The sequence below is a fragment of the Rhynchophorus ferrugineus genome, unplaced genomic scaffold, assembly GCF_030347505.1.
Source record: "Rhynchophorus ferrugineus isolate W39M unplaced genomic scaffold, kcgeb_rfMv2 rfM2, whole genome shotgun sequence".
Taxonomy (NCBI): Eukaryota; Metazoa; Arthropoda; class Insecta; order Coleoptera; family Curculionidae; genus Rhynchophorus; species Rhynchophorus ferrugineus.
In genome coordinates, this window is record NW_027472581.1 from 18,387,019 (window position 1) to 18,402,622 (window position 15,604).

The 15,604-nt window shown below is 30.5% G+C and overlaps 1 protein-coding gene across 3 annotated transcripts; it reads left to right on the plus strand.

Annotated features, from left to right (window-relative positions):
- Positions 1–1,463: 1,463 nt before the first annotated feature.
- LOC143190046 (integrin beta-PS) lies at positions 1,464–15,056 on the plus strand. Of its 3 annotated transcripts, none has more exons than XM_076394121.1 (10): positions 1,464–1,706; positions 1,768–1,879; positions 3,449–3,617; positions 5,822–5,897; positions 7,934–8,104; positions 8,186–8,509; positions 9,298–9,349; positions 13,748–13,842; positions 13,908–14,092; positions 14,920–15,056. In XM_076394121.1, exons 1-9 carry the CDS (start codon positions 1,572–1,574, stop codon positions 13,983–13,985), a joined length of 1,212 nt encoding a protein of 403 aa, XP_076250236.1. In that variant the 5' UTR covers positions 1,464–1,571; the 3' UTR covers positions 13,986–14,092; positions 14,920–15,056. The 3 variants fall into 3 exon arrangements, with proteins under 3 accessions (XP_076250236.1, XP_076250238.1, XP_076250239.1); XM_076394123.1 differs by having other exon boundaries at positions 14,905–15,028; XM_076394124.1 differs by having other exon boundaries at positions 1,468–1,706; positions 8,186–8,503.
- Positions 15,057–15,604: the final 548 nt, after the last annotated feature.

Here is a 15,604-nt window from a genome sequence, read left to right on the forward strand (position 1 = left end):
AGATCTATTGCTTGTACTAGTAGCAGGAGACAGCATCCTTGGCCTTGCCTGATTTCCCATCGGTAATGCAGCGCAGCCGAAGAACGACAGCAAGACAATATCAGGACGGTACAAGGACTGGTACTGGTGATCTGACGGTAAAACAATACTTGCTTGTTTTACAACAAATGGATTTTTTAAGATTTAATACAAAGGACAATAGCACATGATCACAAGACTGGGGCACCGGGAGTACCAATCCCGTGTTATGACCGCGGTATCAGGGTAGTTCCCTTCCGCCCCCCCATTGCCTTTTAGGAGACTCAAAACTCCCGGCGGCATCACTACCCCTACACAGATACAGACACCCCAGAGGGATACTTTACTTATTATTCCATATACATATACATATATATATATATATATATATATATATATATATATATATATATATATATATATATATATATATATATAAGTATATATACCTACTACCTATAGTATAAGAGTATAGAAAAATCATGTATACTCTCAGATTTGATGCTCTGAAGTTGTTACAGTTCTGAAAATAATTTAATTATTAGATTTAATTAAAAGCCATGCTGCCAAAAAACGTTTGTTAAACATTTATTATTTTCATTAACGTTATATATATCATATTTCAGATATTATGTTGAAAATATTGTGAAAACAAATTTTAGTTACATATCATTTTTAACTTATTCATATTTAAATTGTGTTATGCGAGAAAAATGATTAACTCAATAAATTGAGGCGTTTACTTGTTTCAATACTATTCAACCATTATTAGTATGCTATATTATCTGGATGTTATGTAATGGTACCGAGAATACTTAAATAATTATAGCAAATGATAAACAGATGGACACCCTGCCCAAGGTAATGCAATAATATCCAGAAAAATAATCCGGTGTTGCTTGTTCTGTGAATACAAATACATACGTACGATAATAATCGCTTGTCAAGCTCAACATGCACAGCTACGTATAATATGGATCATTATATTCATATATCTAGATAGAAACATAGAAAACAAATTTCCTACATGGAAAATGAAAATAGGTTTGGTAATAATTATTCAAGTTTGTAATTCTATTAAAATATGTATATTCAATAAATTTAAATCATGTATTTGTAGGTATATTTTGGACAAATTAATTTTAATTCCCGGCCTTTTAATTAATAATATTTAACGCAATAACAATATACAATTAGAAATTCAATTATCAGTTAATAGATCAGTTGTCAGATTAGATAATATTTTGAAGAAGTTTTATAGCAATTTTAACTAGAATCTGTATAAAGATTTCCTCTTGTAACATATACTTGGCGTGCGTTCAGATGGTTGATACCAATGGGTACACCAATTTTTATAGCTTTTTACATGGAAGGTTACATTAAATAATTATAAAATTCACATATTCAAAACCACTTCGTGATTCATAATCTAATAATCAGGTTCACGATCGACTAAGTTATTGATATGATAAGAACTTCGATACACTTATATTTAGTATATATACCAATATATACTAAATTTTTACAATTTTTCACACATACACCACTACATCATGATTAAAAAAGAACTACTGATATTACATCTGTTAATATTGCTCTCTGCAGCAAAAGGTTTGCTCCTTTGCTCTTCGATAAGAACATGTCAAGAATGCATAAAAACTGCTCGATGTTCTTGGAACTATGATTCGGTAAGTGTTTGGTTTACGTCAAAAATATTTTATATTAATCTCTTCTAATATTATATTTTAGGCAATAGATAAATGTTCGAGCACAAAATATCCTGTGGAGTTGAAGAAACCATGTAAAGATCAAAGAACTGTTCAAATTGCGTCAAATACATTAAATGAAACGTTGATAAAAGGTATTTAATTTTTCAATTCATTTTGCGCATCTATAAATGTTTGTCGAAAACGGAATGGTCTAGGGAATATGGTGGGTGGGGTTCGATTTTCTGTCCAAACATTTTCATGTAATTTTCACGGATTTAGCGACCTTAGGACATATGTTGCCACGTTTTAATATGAATTTGTCAGATTCTTATTTGTATAATGACTATTAATCCCAACAAACTGGAAATTGATTTTTTTTTTCAAATACATAATTTGCAATCAACTTTAGTTTAAAATTCCTTATCAAACATTTTCGATTAACCAAAGCTTTTTGGTAAGAAGGTTCAGAATCACAACACGTCGATCGATTTTCATGCAATTTTTATAAATTTGGCAACATGTGATGTGGCAATATTTGGTCTCATAAAAGACGTTGAATATATTGCCATTTGTAACTTGTAAAATTGTAAAATTACTTTTAATTTAGGAGCGAATTTTTCCTTCTGATTTTATCCCAGGTGAAAAGAGATAGAACCCTATCTGATACGTTGGGACATGTAACCAAATTAGCCTATAAAATTCGATTTGAGTACCACTATCGAACAATGTTGCTAAATGTCTGCAAAATTGTCGAAAACAGGATAAGTATTAGATATTATAGACTGGCAAACGTTGTAAATCAAATGTTTAATGCTGATATCGTAATTTTGATGATGAAATTTGCTTTTTGGTGAAATGAGAATATTTTTTTATTATTATTGGGATCACAATGACTTGGTGTAAATAATATTCCGACAATATTAACGACTTCTGGTTAATTCTTCTCTTTAAAAAGATTATTATTATTTAAGAAAATGGTACAATTAACTATACAGAAATTAACACAATCATCAAGTTCGAGGGACCAATTTATTTCTAGCGTGCTAGCTATTTAGTTTTTCCAAATAATAAACAATATTCTTGAGTATTTATGGACTTCATTCACTATGTATTATGCTAGATGATTTACAATCTTCTTTTGTACACACTACTTGTTTCTTTTAAAACATTTCTTAATAACCTATTTGAAACTATCTTCTCATTATACATCTCAAACGTTATATCCAAATATATTGATGGCATCTGAACTACTTTAAAACTATGGAAGAAGGAAATATTGCCTATCGACGTATAAACCAGGAATAATAACAGTGCCTTTAAATATAAAGGACGCAACAAACTATTTCTTGATTGATACTTGCTGACAGTTGACTGTTTTGTTTCTCTATGTTCTTAATTCCATTATTCGTTGTGGATGCATTGTGTTTTATCATTGAAGCTGCTCCCTAGGGTTTTTACCTGCACTCCCATAATCGGGAGCACAATATCTTTATCATAGTAGTTGAAAAAAATGAAAATGAAACATTCAAATGCCGAATTTAAATTGATTAGGATAAAAGTATGCGATGCAGAATCATATGTAGATGATCAAATGTACTAAATTAATAATAGAATGTATATGTAGAAGTATATTTATGCGCCTAATAGGGATGAGAGAGTATGATATGATTAAGCACAATTTATTATCTCTATATAATGTCAATCAATTTGTTTTTTTGCAGATCAGCAGCACAATCAATTATATTTTCTCGTGGTCTTGAGCAAAACCATATATCCTTATATAAAACAATTACTGTCACACAAAGACGAAATTGTTCGTCTACTGGCATCTTCAAGCATACCGAATTTTCAAATTGGTTTTAGCAGTTTTCTGGATAAGTCCAATAATGAGTAAGTTACATTAAACTCCCAGTAATATTCCATTGTATTTATAAAATTATTTAGGTTTAATTTTGAATTTATCTCTAATTACAAGTTTAGTAAACAATTTATTTTAAAAAAATCATATTAGTTAATCATTGCTGGACACTTTTTTCCTTTTTCTTAAATAAACTAAACAAAGCTACATTATGGATACAAATAATTTTAATAGTTATAAAAACCGCAACAAGTCTTATTAAAAATAAGCCTATCGCTCGATACTACGAATGTTGTAAATTATTTTAGTGGCATATTAAATCAGCCTGAAAAAATTAAACGAATACTGATTACTGACACTCATTACTGATTAATCTACAATTTGTCTTTAAAATACTTTATATATAAAAAATCCACAAAAAGATTTTGAATTGAATGATATAGCAGACACTCTAAGATATCAACTGAACGTGTACATCATATCATTCACCAATATTTGGTTGTGAGGAAGCTCTGTGCAAAGTGGCAGCCGCGCGAGCTCACTTTTGACCAAAAACAAAGACGAGTTGATGATTCGGAGAAGTGTTTGAAGACGACACAAGCGTAATAAACCCGATTTTTGTGTCGATATGTGACAATGGATAAAACAGGGCTCCTTCATTTCACTCCGAAGTCCAATCGACTGTTATCTGATTGGACTGCATACGATGCACCCGCTCCAAAGCATGGGAAAACGCAACAACCGGCTGGCAAGGTTATGGCGTCTGTATTTTGGGACGGGCATGGAAAAATTTTCATTGACTACCTTAAAAAAGGAAGGACTATCAAGAGCGACTATTACATAGGGTTATTGGACCGTTTGAACCACGAAATCGCCGAAAAACGGGCGCATTTGAAGAAAAAAATGTGCTGTTTCACCAAGACAATGCACTGTGTCACAAGTCAGTGAAAACGATGGCAAAAATCCATGAATTGGGCTTTGAATTGCTTCCTCATCCGCCTTATTCTCTAGATCTACCCCCAGTGACTATTTCCTGTTTTCATATCTCAAAAGAATGCCCCCTGAGAAGAAATTGACACCGACAGGTATCTCTGTATACACGCACAAACGAAACCATTTCCTTAACTGTCAAATATATGATCCATTATCGAAATAAAATTGCAACGGACAAAGAAGTTCAAATATTGGATTGCGAAAATGATGATAGGGAAACGATAAGTGACGTTAATGTTTCGTAGCGCTTCTGATAGATGTTTGACTTAAAATGGCAAATTTTAAAATTTTGTGTTTTATTTCTGATAAAATCTTAATAGTCGCTTAATTTAAAATAAATGTATTTTTAATAAACGGTCCATAGTATAATATTATTATAAATCAATATTTTTATGATTTTTTATTACAGTTTTCTAGGCTATTTTTTTGGACAGAAAAATGCAGTTGTAATTAAAAATTGTTTACTAATATTATATATTACAGAACTCAATATGTTACAGCATATATTCTGAACTAATATTGGGAACTGTCAACTGAAAACAATCGAAACAGTCGGTAGGCGTAAAACGGTCGAATTAGTTGACTGTAAAAATGTAGTAAAACTTTTAAATTGAAAATTGGCAGTGTCAAATTAATAATAAAAATATTTTTATTCCTTAGGATTACTTAATAACTAGTTAAGCCATTTATTTATTAACCACTAAAATAGGTAAATGACTATTTAACTACCGCACAATAAAAATAAAAATTTAAATAAAACAACCATTTTATTTATCGTTAGTCAGGGATATTTTTATCTTGTTATTCATTGACACTTTAATAAAAGATTTTTTTTACATTCATAAGTACTGTCATACTCATTTTTACAAGTGTTGAATAGTAGTGGAAAAACTTCGATATCATATTCGATTCAATAAATTGCTATTTATACTTGTGTTAAAATAAAATAGTTAAATAGTAAAATTATAGTGTTATCGCCATATATTTCTCAATACATTTATTTATTTGCAAATACACCGGTCAGTCACATTTCTGTAAGAAGTAACTCGAATCAAATTCATTGCAATCCATACATGAGGATTTCTTATGCATTGTTGCAAATAAACAACTAGGGTTAATAATCTCGTAATTATTATAAGATAGATGATTATTATTATAATATTACTACAAATAGTCTCAGCCCACTCTAAAATTAAGTATTTATGAGCTGAGTATTAATTAATTGACTTATATTTGTTTGCAGACGATTTCAGGATGGAGGCTCGATGAAAACTTTTAGGATATCGATGAATTTGTCATCAGACATCGACAAGTTTTTTGTAAGTTACTTTTTAATCAAAGTCTATCTAAAAGTAAGTAAACAACATAGTTTTTCTCTTGCAAGAGGCCTAAATTTAATTCAGAAAAAGCGGTGTTTGTGGGATATATTAGTTAGGGATATATTATATAAACCGCTATATATAAATATTCCATATACATAAATTCGTAAATATTATTTTTGGAGCTTTTAAAAGTGACGATGTTGATATAGAAACATGTGGATTGGAAAAAAATATATAAAAACACAAGTTTCAACTACTAATTGTAAATTAAATGACAACATAAAGTAAATGTGTTCTTATAAATGTTTATGGAGAAAATCTTTTTTCTAAACCATTTGCACATTGACAATGGAGATAAAGAACAGAACATTCAGGTTGGCTGAATTCTAAAAAACAAAAAATTTCAATCTAGGCACAAAAAAACTTCAAAGATATTCATCATGTGATCGGAAATATTCAAAAGTTAGCTAATTGGATGTCACACAAATGGATATCGTCGCTCGTCGATGAATAGAATTTATTTAAAAAAATTAGTAAAAATTAAAAGAATATATTAGAAGGTGCTTTTTTACAACTTGTAATATTTCAGCACGTTCCATAGTAAATTTTCTTTATAAGAAAATGACTATCAAGTTAAATTACTTTTCCAAAAACATTAATGTCGACTTTTACTATTTGATTTATCGGTACATTTGTCGGTCTTCAATTATGGTTTTCAATTAATTTTATACCAGAGATCTAGAAACTTCTTCGCATAGAGAACGTGCTCCGGAAAAAAAGTAGAATATTTTATCAACCGTTCACAAATGATCACCGTTTTCTGGGATGATCTATGTCGCCTCTCTGTAGAATTATTAGGCCGATTCAATCCCAAATTGCAGAAAAAATAGTCTCATTTGGCGAAGAAGATAAAGTGCTCTTCCATGTCAACGCTCTGCCTTACACCTACGCACTTATCACGACCAAATTTGTCAAACTGACCTATGAGCTGCTGCCCCATCTACCGTAATCTCCAGATCTAGCCCCTTGTGGCTTTCCTTATATACTAACTGAGATTTTGGGTTTGACATATAAAAAAATTAATTTAAATAAATCAATGAAATAAAAATAATGTAATTAAATGTAATTTATTTTAACATTATAGTACATCTAATGTAAATATTACCGAAGGACTTAAAAAATTTTAAAAATTATTAATTAAATATTAGTTAAAAATTATTACACAGTCATAATAAATTACATTGAACTATTTTCCACACCAATTATGGGGTAAAATTTTAGTCTGGTTTTTTTATGTGGCGGTTTCCCCAGGAGGCCTAATCTACCTAATCAACAATTGTAAATCACAGTAATGTATTTTATTTTCATAGAATTTAATCATTGCATTTTCTTAGCTCATTTGCCATATCTGCAGAACAGTTAGTATTCATTTTCTGCTCATAAAATTTAACCAAATGCTCATGTACATTTGGAAAAATTGCACGCTTATCTATGCACATAAACCTTTCATACTGTACAACACGATTTTCCAGTTTTCATATATTAATTATATACTCACCTTTAGTTCTTTCCACTCTCATCACCCTGTCTTTGTAACTGACAACATTGAATCATGACTGTCACTGGCAGAATCGCTATTCAAGTGAACGCTTGTTCACAATTCTGCCATTTGTTAATTTTCTCTCCAATGTTTCACATAAGTTTCATCCAAACCTTAGGTGTTATTGTAGACAGCGCTATTTTTCATTTATCCAGAGAGTTCTTGCTTGTATATTCTTCTCGATCTGCACGTCTATTATAATTATTCTTTGCCACACCCCGTACCAATTCGATTAGATTGAATATGCAGTGATAGGGAGGAAGACCTAATATTTTGCAGCCATATTGTTCTGTTATCTGATCTACCATGTATCTTTTTTAATGCCTAATTCTAAAAAAGTGAACCAAGGGTCATCCTAGCTAGTCAATTTGAAATTAATTTTACAGTATTTTTTCGATATAATAATAATTTTATAGATATTATTTTATTTTAGATGTTATTAAATGACACCAAGATCACTAGAAAGAGTTCAAGCGAATCTCGAGATGTATTAGGTGCTATCCAGCAAATACTGGTATGTTCACAAATTGGGTGGAGACATGACGCCAACAAAGAACTAGTTGTTTTACCTGACACAAAGTATTTTTCCGCTGGCGATTTTGAAGTAAGTAATTCTACTTACTACTTCTATTCTACTACAAGTTTCGGTATAAAGTGACAAAAAATAAATCATTTATTATATTAGACGGGTAATCCCAATGACGGAAGATGTCATTTAAGTCCTGAAGGAGATTACGACGAATCGCTAAATCAAGACTACCCATCCGAAGAACAAATTTATTCACTTGCCAAGAAGACTTCCACTAAAATTCGTTTTGTTGTTCCTGAAAATAAAATGGGGACTTATGAAAATTTAGCCAAATTTATCGAAGGCTTATCGGTAGTCAAACTGGAACAAGAGTTTCCAAGCATTATTGAATATATTAAGAACCAGTATAAACCAATCCCAGCTTCCGCTGAGATGCAACATAATATCGGTATCAGTGAACATAACAAGGACCAGGTATATGTAAGTTTTTCACATATTTTTGTTTTTGACTATAAGATTTTAATTAAAGGTATCAGGTTATTAAAATACTTTAGAATACAGATTATTTTTGATTATTAGAATAAAACAAGCTATTATCTAATCCACATCTAATGTCAACTTTAATATGTTACTGAGAATATATTGAGTTAAGCTTTTGAAAAGGTCAGACCTAGTGGACTGGAAACGAATAAAGACGCTTCCACATCCACATCAGTCGCCAACCCCACTTAAGCAATGAGAGCAAAATTATGTTAAACAAAGCTACTATCTAGCCAATCTGGTATTCAACTCTAGAAATAACAAGCAACAGCAATATTGAAATCTTATACAGTTCCCATAGCAAATCATTAAGGAGCATGCTCAATATTTCATCATATCTATATCCAGATCTTAATACAAGAACAGTAAACGAGTCATTAGTCAGCATAGAATAAAATACCAGAGGAAACTTAACTATCATTCATCAAATTTGTATTTGTGCTGAGTTAAATAGAAGGGCAAGAGCACCTGTCTCAGCAGTAAATTCACACCGAGAGTTAGGAGCTACGCCCACAGATGGAAGTACTCTCATATCCAAGACAACAGCAAACAATTTAAAAGTTGGACAACACAGTGACTTATTCTGTTTGGAGTGATTGCTAAATGATTGTGAAAGGAAATGAGTATTGCTTATATAACCTTTCGTATAATGCTACGAATTAATCAAATATATTCGTAATATATTCATTTTTCTATGATAAAACTAATAATTTTTTTCGGATTTTCAGTCTGCTACCGATACTAATACCACGGTGCCTGATGCTGCAGATAGAGTAGAAGGTAATGAATGTGTATGTGATGTGTATTACTTAATTAATCAACTTTTATTTTCAAGTATTTATTTAAAAAATGTTATATTTATGAGATTGAATATCGTTTTCGTATTGAATTATATTGATGCCAACTAATAGATTGATAAGCATTCCAGAAAATATTGTTTAGTTATTCAATAATTATTTTCTGTCATGTTATCTAATGGATTATTTTGCGAGAACCAGTTTCGTGACACCTGAAAAGCAGTAAAAATGAATCTTCTCGGAGTGCTTTTTCATACAAGAGATTGATTTACCGCCTCTTGTGCGCTAATCTTGCTCTTTTCTGCAACAATACGTCGTTAAATTTGTACAATTTACAACCACAGAAACAGTTTTATTCGGCTCGTAGTACATATAGCTTGTTGACTTTGTTTCCTTGAACAATAATTGAAAGAGAGACAGCTAAACAAAAATATAAAATAATGATAATTAATTGATCGACTGCTGTCTGGACATTTTGGATGGCGCTTTGAAGAGGGTCTTCATTCATCCAAGTCTTGTAATTAATTTACTCCTCCAGGTTGTTCTTTTTTAGTGATATAAAATTGATACTTTTAAACCAATGAAACCAAATTGCGAAGAGATATATCTATAAAATCATTCCATCCTCAATTATTTTAACCAAATATGTATATATTCTGAACAATCAGACATTTATCTATGCACATAAATCTTTCATATTCTACAATACGATTCTACAGTCTATAGTCTATTCAAAGTTTTTTTAGTAATGCGTAATGGATATTTGTGACGTCGAAAAATTGCCGCATCAACTCTGAGTTTTAATTCAGTTTGGCTTTGACATATAAATAAATTATAATTTAAATAAAATAATTGCAGAAAAATGCTATCAAACTTATGTTACTTAAAACTACAATTAAGAATACAGGCATAAAAGTTTGTAGGTTAGATTTGTTTTGTTTTCATTGTCTTTTCCACACCATCCATGAGGTAGAGTTTCTAGGCGCGTTTTTTATGTAGTGGTACCCCCCTGGAAGCCTAATCCACCTACTTAGCAATTGTATATCTGAGAAACCTATTTTACGTTCATTCGAGAACATATTTACATTTTTACATTTAGTTCTTCTTTGCTTCGATGGTGTGTTTACTTGACAAGTCATCTTGGTATCACTGTATATTTTATTTCTTCCGCTACTAACTGTGTACACCATTCTTTATAAAATTAATCACTAAATTATGTCTAATGCATTTACCATATCTACAAAACAGTTAGTATCCATTTTCTTCTTATACGTTCTAAGCTAATGTTCATGTTTAATTTTGAATAGTTACATCTGTGCATCTGTTGCACACACATTCTTTACGCCCTACAATACCATTTTCTACAGTTACATTCAATTAATTATATGCATACCTTTAGTTGTTTCCACTTTCATTGCCCTGTCTCAGGAATTTCCAGCATTGCACAGCATTTTCACATGTCTTGAAAGTTCCCTTCAGTCACTTTCACTTTCCAACTCACTGTCGAATTCGATCACTAAACTGTTAATTTCTAAGCTGTCTAAAACATGTTCAAGATTCCACCATTTATCAATTACTTCATCTGTATTTCTTATCGAGTTCATCCAAACTGAAGGTGTTATGGTTGACAATGATTCCTTCTACATATCCAAACAGTTTTTGAGGGAATATGCTTTCCGATATTGCAACATATCTGCAATTAATTATTAATAAATATAATGACCAACAAAACCTAATTGAATGCTATTGAAACTTTTACCTTTTTCCATCAATTTTTGTTGTCTTTACATTTTTTTTGTTACTGTCTTGCCAAGTTTGCCGCAATGAACCATTTTGAAATATTAAAGTTCCATCGAGATACACAAATTCAAGTAGTTTATCTTCCTTGGTCTTATTTTATGCTTTTAAAAATTGATGGTCAGTAACAAGATGGTCAAGGTTCATCACCCACTTTGTATGTAGATGGGTTTTCTTGGGTGAATCTAACGTATTATTCTTCATTTTGCAATGTTATTCACAGTATCCACACTAACATTTAGCGCGGTAGCAACCCGTTAAAAACATTTTCAATAAAATTGTAGGGACTTATAATATTTATTATCATCAATAATTACCCCTCTAACAAAATTTACCAGAAAAAGTGGGCCTCCATTATCTTGTTCCTTTTCGAAATAACCTATTAAAGCCACATTCAATTCGTGGCCCTGAATATTGTTTCCAGCATTTACAAACAAATTAATATACATTACGGAGCGAGTTAAACACACACAATACATCTAACAACCGGACGGCGACCAGCTGTCAGACGTATGCAAAATTCTTAAAAGCAATAGTGATAAAAGGTTTTAACTCTTACCTATAAATTATTGTGGCTGTATAATTAAATATAGTTTTTAGATACACTATAATGTTAAAATAAATTATATTTGATAACATTTTGTTCAATTATTTTATTTAGATTAGAATGTTTTTGTATGTCAAAGCCAAATTGAATTAAAACTCAGAGTTGATGCGGCAACATTGCAAGGTTTCGACGTCACAAATATCCACGACGCATTACTAAAAAAACTTTGAATAGCCTATATATATATATATATATATATATATATATATATATATATATATATATATATATATATATGCTATTCTATATTAATTATACTCACATTTAATTGTTTCCACTCTCACCACCTTGTTTTGGTTTTATCAGCATTGACTTATCCACATATACTTTCTGAGTTACTTTTCAGTCAAGCCTATCAAGAACCATTAAAAAATATGATCCATTCTTAATTAATTTTAAATTCAATATTTTGTACAGGTACGATGCACACTGGTAAACGCAACCCCTACCGCTACCCAGATCGGCCGGGTGCTGACAGAGCTTCATTCCCTGAGATGTCAAATATGTCAAAAGATAATTTCTTAGCTTATAGCATCCTAATATGTTTCTGAATGACTTTTTTAATTGAAAATTACCTCTTTACGTTTAGTCATTGTTTTCTTCATTCCTTTATCTAGTTGACAAGTTGATACACTTCTATTAACATCTATGTACATTTTCCTTCGTAAAATTAGAAATAATCACGACATTCTCCGTAATGCTTCTGCCATATTCAAAAAAAAAGTTGATACTAGTTCTATCTTCATATATATTCTCAATGTATTATAAACAACTAGCGACCCGCCCCGGCTTCGCACGGGTGCAATGCTGATACTAAATTAAATACACTACAGAAAAAATATGAACGTTGTATATAAAAACATAGCGGCCCGCTCCGACTTTGCACGGGCATAAAATATATATGCCTATGTCACTCAATGAAAACATGATTAAAATCGATCCAGTATTTTTGGTTCATTCATTACTGCCCTTGGCCTGCATGCATTAAATTTGGAGTAAAACAATTCCTCTTCCCCTATACTTACTATGAAGATTTCCTGCTATCTTTGGAATATCTAAATTCATACAATTTTTATTACATTACACATTTTTAAACGCAAATTTTAAATTTGTAATATCTCCGAAAATATTTGTTTAATTTACATGCTGTAAGGAACCATATGGATCTATATTAATTGCACACTGTATTTAAGGTACTTAATTCGATAAGGATTAATGCCGTATTGCTTAAAATAGCTTCGTAAATAAGCCATTTTCTCACGTAAAAAGTAAACAATAAAAATGGTTAATGTTGGTTATCCCTAAAAGATAAACATATACCATCGCGGACTTTTTTGTAGACCTTTTTATGGTGTACAATACTGTAGTACATTAATTTGATCTAACTCGTAGGGTTAGGCGGCGTTTTTGCTAATTGCTAAATAAGCCTAAAAAAATAGGTTAATTTACGACATCACGTTAGAAACCTCTAAAATTAGCAATGTTGCCTTAGTATATTATGCATGTATTATACATATAAACCTTCCTCTTGAATCACTCTATCTATTGAAAAAAACCGCATCAAAATCCGTTGCGTAGTTTTAAAGATTTAAGCGCACATAGGGATATAGGGACAGAAAAGGCGACTTTGTTTTATACTATGTAGTGATTACACATATATCTATGCATACAAATATTTCACATTCTTTTATGCGATTTTCAAGTTATCCTATATTAACTATATACTTATCTAATTTTACTCTCATTACCCTGTCTCGGCATTTATCAGCATTGGACCATATAACTGGAACAGTGTTTTAGTAGATAGGCACAAGAGACACAAAAGGTATTCGGAAAATATTAAAATATTAAAACGGAAAAAATAATCCTTACTTTCTTTTTATTTTATATCTTTAATCTTTTATTTATATTCTTTTATTATTATATTCTTATTTTTCAATTAATTAGTTTCTAAGAACAACGAACATTTATGTGTAGGTACCGATGAAAATCACTGCAATTGCACTCCTGTTGATGTCGAGAAAGTATTGCAAATTATAGCACAAAAGAACTGGACGTGTCCGATTACCAAAGTAAGCACCATTATAAACTAATAACTGATTTTTGTTTTTAAACAACGTTTTTTTTTTAATTTTAGACTATGCTTTGTCTACTGTGTCTTATAGCTATTTTTGGGATTTTATTTGGGATATCATTTGCAGTCAAACGTATATAGATATACTGTTTTAAAGATAATAGAATTGAAGATGATTTACGTAATAACACGGAATGTATGACAAACTTGATTCCTTCATCTGATTATAGACAGAAGATTTAATTTAGGTAAACCCTAAAAGGCCCTATTTAATAGGTTCTAAGTTATTTTTTAGAAAACTGTAAACTTGTGGAACCAATACAATTTCGAACAATATATGCTTCTCTGTAGCGTTCGAATTTCGGAAAAGCTTTATATGTAAGTGTGTTACCTGTTTCATTGTTCTTGTCTAGATGTTTTATCTGTATTTAATGTTTTAATCAGCTAGATGAATGTAATTCGATTTATCGCGCCTTTCGATTTTGTTTGGAATATTTTCTTTCAAATCAATTTTTTTGCAGAAATACCATTTTTTCTGGGTCAAATAAACACGTGTACTCATTTTGGCGGTACAGATAAAATCGTGAAGCGTTCCACATTTTTGAAATTTCTTGTTGGAAGCTAGCTTCTAGTCATAATTGCGATAATTGTAACTTATAATTTTATCTAGTTGTTGTACCCGCCTACTTGTGCTATATTGTTTTTGTTGCTTTGCTAATGGATTTTATCCCATTTTATTGTATTATCTTTTATTAATTCTCAAATATAATAAAATAAAGTAAAACATTGTGTTTTGTTATATATATGTAGTCTCATGTATGTTAATTTTATAATAATGTATTCTTTCATTATGATACTTGTTTTGTTACTGCTTCTATGAGGTCTTCTTTATGTCTGCATATTTCTACACGTATTTGCGTAAAATTGTTTCATGAAATTGTATTTGGTATTCGAAAAAAAACATAATGAAAAGAGAACGAAATACACCAATCAATTAACGTATTACATAATTAAAGCCCATGTGAACAAAACATGCATTCAGAAAGACATTAAGATATAGTTTTCTGATACTCAGCAGCGTCCAGTGTCCGATTATGACTCATGGAATCCAAATATGCCGGTTAAGGTGACCATACCAACTTAATTAATTCCGCATTCCAATTCAACCATCGCCCCGATATCTGGAAAATATCTAAACTGATTATGAATCTGAAACCTGAAAAACTACCAAATAATCCAGCAGGCCATGATTGGGAGCCCACGTTAGGCAGTAGGTTCAGTCTAGATAAACCCTCGTTGGTAAAAAAGAGACTTATAGTATTATAAGCTTAATAAATGTTTTATTAAAAAGGAAAAAGAAACATAAATTAAAATGCATTTATTATACTCATTTGTCAGTTTTTTTTAAAGGTAATACTTTTTGTTAGGTAATACTTTGAATGATAATAAAAAGAATTATATAATGAATGAAAACTAAATAACGAAAGATAAGGATATGCAGTGTATAGTATATATTGTGAACAAGAAATCATTTCAGTAATATGTTGAATGTGATAAAAAAAAATCATAATTAATCACAATGAAATAATGAAAGATAATGATAAACAGTTATCGACATATTCCATAATTACAGGCCTTACGAACAAGATATACCTTCAAAAAGATATAAAGATATGAATTTATAATATGTGTAATAAGTGCCTATATTTTATTATAGACGTTTTAACATCTGTAATATTTTTATGTAAATAAAAAATATT

Bases quoted from the DNA above. Each gene is read 5' to 3' on its own strand.
- LOC143190046 (XM_076394121.1), top strand. From the start codon at position 1,572: ATGATTAAAAAAGAACTACTGATATTACATCTGTTAATATTGCTCTCT. The intron at 1,880-3,448 runs GTATTTAATTTT...GTTTTTTTGCAG, and splicing joins AAATGAAACGTTGATAAAAG to ATCAGCAGCACAATCAATTA. The intron at 8,510-9,297 runs GTAAGTTTTTCA...TCGGATTTTCAG, and splicing joins ATAACAAGGACCAGGTATAT to TCTGCTACCGATACTAATAC.